The 4,289-nt window shown below is 39.6% G+C and overlaps 1 protein-coding gene across 1 annotated transcript; it reads left to right on the forward strand.

The window, feature by feature from the left end:
* The first annotated feature begins 708 nt into the window (after positions 1 to 708).
* On the forward strand, positions 709 to 2,362 carry LOC115274370 (putative olfactory receptor 7A2). Its single transcript, XM_029917824.1, has 2 exons — positions 709 to 1,640; positions 2,356 to 2,362. The coding sequence occupies exons 1-2, from the start codon at positions 709 to 711 to the stop codon at positions 2,360 to 2,362; spliced, it is 939 nt and encodes a 312-aa protein (XP_029773684.1).
* The last annotated feature ends 1,927 nt before the right edge of the window (positions 2,363 to 4,289 follow it).

A 4,289-nucleotide genomic window follows, 5' to 3' on the forward strand; every position in this document is an offset into this window, starting at 1 on the left:
AACTGGAATTCAGCTACTATTCTATATTCCTTAGGGTAATGACAATTTGATATTGAGAACTTCACTAGTATTATTTCTTTCCTAAATATATTGTAGCTGGGGGTGAGACGAACCTGGTAGTCACATGATCACAGGAATCTGTAGTGGTCCAGTGTGGACCGTCAAAATACAGATGCCAGAATGTTAACCATCATTGGAAGTAAGAAGAGGATCCATTTTATTTGCAGGATTCCTTGGAAACAAAATTAATAGAGTGCAAGGAATATTGGGTGAAGGAAGGACTCTCTGTATTGTGATGTTTCATCTGTAGCAGGGACGTGACCTCATTCCTCAACACTCCCTGCCGTCACCTCCCTCTTACTCATTTTCTGACCACACTGGCTCCATTTTGGTACCTGGATACCCAAAACAAGTGCCTTCCTCAGTGCCTTTGAACTGGTTCTTCTTCCTGCAGAGTACACACTTCCCCAGATAACCTCGTGTCTTCTGTACAGACATCTCAGGGGTCTCTCTTCAAATGTCACCTTGCTTTTAGGTCTTCCTAAACTCCTTGCAAAGATAATGACCTAACCACTTTCTTTTATGCCTTCTCTCCCTCCCCCCATCGACATCATTGTATTTATAGCATTTATGCCATGTTATTAATGCTCATTTGTGTTAATATCAATCTTTTTTCCCCTAATTTCTAGTCACCACCACCACCACCACATGGGGCCAGGCAATGATACTCAAATTTCAGAATTTCTTCTTCTGGGATTATCAGATGAACCAGAATTACAGCCCTTTATATTTGGGCTTTTCCTCTCCATGTACCTGATCATTGTGTTTGGAAATCTGCTCATCATCCTGGCCGTCAGCTCTGACTCCCACCTCCACACGCCCATGTACTTCTTCCTCGCCAACCTATCCTTTGTAGACATCTGCTTCACCTCTACTGTCATCCCAAAGATGCTGTGGAACATCCAGACTCAGAGCAAGGTCATAACCTATGCAGGCTGTATCACACAGATGTATTTTTTCCTACTCTTTGTAGAATTAGACATCTTTCTCTTGACCGTGATGGCTTATGACTGCTTTGTGGCCATCTGTCACCCCCTGAACTACATGGTCATCATGTACCCCCAGCTCTGTGGACTGCTGGTTCTGGTGTCCTGGATCATGTGTATCCTGAATTCCTTGTTAGAAAGCCTAATGGTATTGAGGCTGTCCTTCTGTGCAGTCTTGGAAATTCCCCACTTTTTCTGTGAACTCAATCAGATGATCCAACTTGCCTGTTCTGACACCTTTCTCAATAACATGGTGATGTATTCTGGAATTATACTGCTGGCTGGTGGTCTCTTCATTGGGATCCTTTACTCTTACTCTAAGATAGTTTCCTGCATCCGTGGGATCTCATCAGCTCAGGGCAAGTATAAAGAATTTTCCACCTGTGCATCTCACCTTTCAGTCATCTCCTTATTTTATTTTATGGGTCTAGGAGTGTACCTCAGCTCTGCTGCTACCCAGAACTCCCATTCAAGTGCAGCAGCCTCGGTGGTGTACACGGTGGTCACACCCATGCTGAACCCCTTCATCTACAGCCTGAGGAACAAAGACTTAAAGGGGGTTCTCATGCGGAAAAAGGGGAACACTTTTGCACTGTTGGTGGGAATGCAAACTGATACAGCCATTCTGGAAAATAGGATGGAGATTCCTCTAGAAACTAAAATAAGAACTACCTAATGATCCAGGAATTTCACTACGGGTATTTATCCAAAGGACACAAAAGTGCTGATTCAAGGGGGCACATGCACCCCAATGTTTATAGTAGCAGTATCAAAAATAGCCAAATTAGGGAAAGAAACCAAATTTCACTTAACTGATGAATGAATAAAGAAGATGTGGTGTATGTATACAATGGAATATACTCAGTGATAAAAAGGAAAAAAAAAGAATGGAATCTTCCATTTGCCATTTGTGGATGGAAGTAGAGTGCATTATGCTATGGAAAATAAGTCAGCCAGAGAAAGACAAATATATGATTTCATTCATGTGGAACTTAAGAAACACAACAGATGAACATAGGTCAAGGGATAGAAAAATAAAATAAGACAGAGAGGGAGGCAAATCAAAAGAGACTCTTAAATACAGAGAGCAAACAGAAGGCTGTTGGGGGAGAGGTTGGTGGGAAGATGGGTTAAATGGGTGATGGGCATTAAGCAGGGTGCCTGTTGGGATGAACACTGGGTGTTACATGTAAGTGATGAATCACTGGGTTCTACTCCTGAAACCAATGCTACACTAGATGTTATTTAACGTGAATTTCAATTTTTAAAAAAGTAAACTGAGTTCAAAATTCTTCATTACTCTTTTCAGATATTGAGGTGGCTTTTTATAAGAAAAGAATTTTTTGGAAAAGAGTTTTTAAGCTGAAAGTTCATGAAGAGATCTGGTCCTATTAAATTATTTTCACACACTTACCTTAATAAAAGGTGAAATGTTAAAAGAAATTTATATACTATGTGGCTCCATTTGTGTATAATTCAAGAAGATGTACACTAAGTTTTAACTGCTTTATTAAATTATTGTTAAAATGTAATCCAATTGAGCCTCAATTTCCTTATTTCTGAAAGTAATGTGGGGTAATGAACCCTAACGTCAGACAGCTGGTGTGAGGAATAAATGAAATGCGTAGAATACTTTGTTGAATCTAAAGAAAATGTTCAAGGTTAGGAGTGTGAGTATGTGTATATGTGTGTTCATTAATAAACATCTTCTCTCAAATAAACACATCAATAAGCATACATGTAGACACAGGCTTATTGAAATCCCATCTATTATGTTGAAAGAAAGTGTGAAATACGGCAGGGCAAGGATAGTAATGAATCGACATAAACTGGAAAAAATGTAGAATCTTGACACAAAGATTTAAAATGGAAAAGGTGACCTTAATATTAAAAAGGAATTGTTTTTTATCTCAAATCTTCAAAGACCTCAGAGTCAAAGACCACATTTACATTTATGTAGTGAGAAATCACTGTTCAGCAAATGCGGCAGAACATCTCCAAACTGAAACTAAATTTTCTTTCCATTTAAGGTAGGATTTCATTCGCAAATGTGAGTGAATGAGTTGAAAGGCTCAAACCCTATTCCTATAAACAATTCTGAACAAACTTCTGGATTGGATTCCTGAGGTTGCTGTAATAAATGACCACACTCATGGCTTCAAGCAAAAATTTAGCCATAGTTTCTAAGTCAGAAGCCTGAAATGGGTCTCATTGGGCTAAAATTGAGAGGTCTGCAGGGCTGTGATCCTTCTGGACACTCCGCAGGAGAATTCACTTTCATTTCATTCCTATTTCACTTTTTAATGGCTGCCTGCATTTCTTGTCTTGAGGCCCTTCCTCTATCTTCAGAGCCCACAGCATGGAGTGTGAACATGTCTCTCTGATTCCAATTCTTTGTCCTCCACCTCCATATTTTAAATGTTTATTGGTTTATTTATTTTGAGAGACAGAGACTAAGCATGAGCAAGGGAAGGGCACAGAAAGAGAGGGAGAGAGAGAATCCCAAATATGCTCTGCTCTGTCAGCACAAAGCCAGAAATGGGGATCAATCCCACAGACTGTGAGATCATGACGAGAGCCAAAATCAAGAACCAGACTATTAACCTAGTGAGCCACCCAGGCACCCCTTCCCTCTTTTACATTTAGAGGACCACTGTGATTACACTAATTCCATATGGATAATCTAGGCTAATCTTTTTATATCAAGATCGATGATTAGCAGCCTTAACCCATCTACTGGCTACATCACCCTTACTCTGTAAACGAATGTTTTCAAAAGTCCTTTGGATTAGGATGTGGACATCTTTCAGAAGCCCTTATTCTGCCTATTACAATTTTTTTCAAATATAAATTATTTGATGTCACTCAAGAGACCTTGTATAAGATAATTGAACACAGAATTTATCCACACATATACAGTTATGTGAAAAGTTTTCTTTCAAAATCATATATACAGAAGATTCCTCATGGAGAAGATGTAAAAACTAGCTACATATGACTAGCACAAAGGCAAAGCCTTGCTCTCAATCTGTGCTCCACAGACCAGGACCTGCAGCATGAACACCACCAGGGAGCTTGTTAGAAACACAGAGTCCATGGAGACCTGGAGACCTGATGAATCATAATTGGCATTTTAACTGCAAACTCTGGTGATTTGTACACAAAATGCAGGTAGATCAGTGCTGGTCTAGAATAATATTTCTCACCTTCTCACTGCTGACATTTGGGGCTGGGTGAATATTT

This window comes from Suricata suricatta, chromosome 12, assembly GCF_006229205.1.
Source record: "Suricata suricatta isolate VVHF042 chromosome 12, meerkat_22Aug2017_6uvM2_HiC, whole genome shotgun sequence".
Lineage (NCBI taxonomy): Eukaryota > Metazoa > Chordata > Mammalia > Carnivora > Herpestidae > Suricata > Suricata suricatta.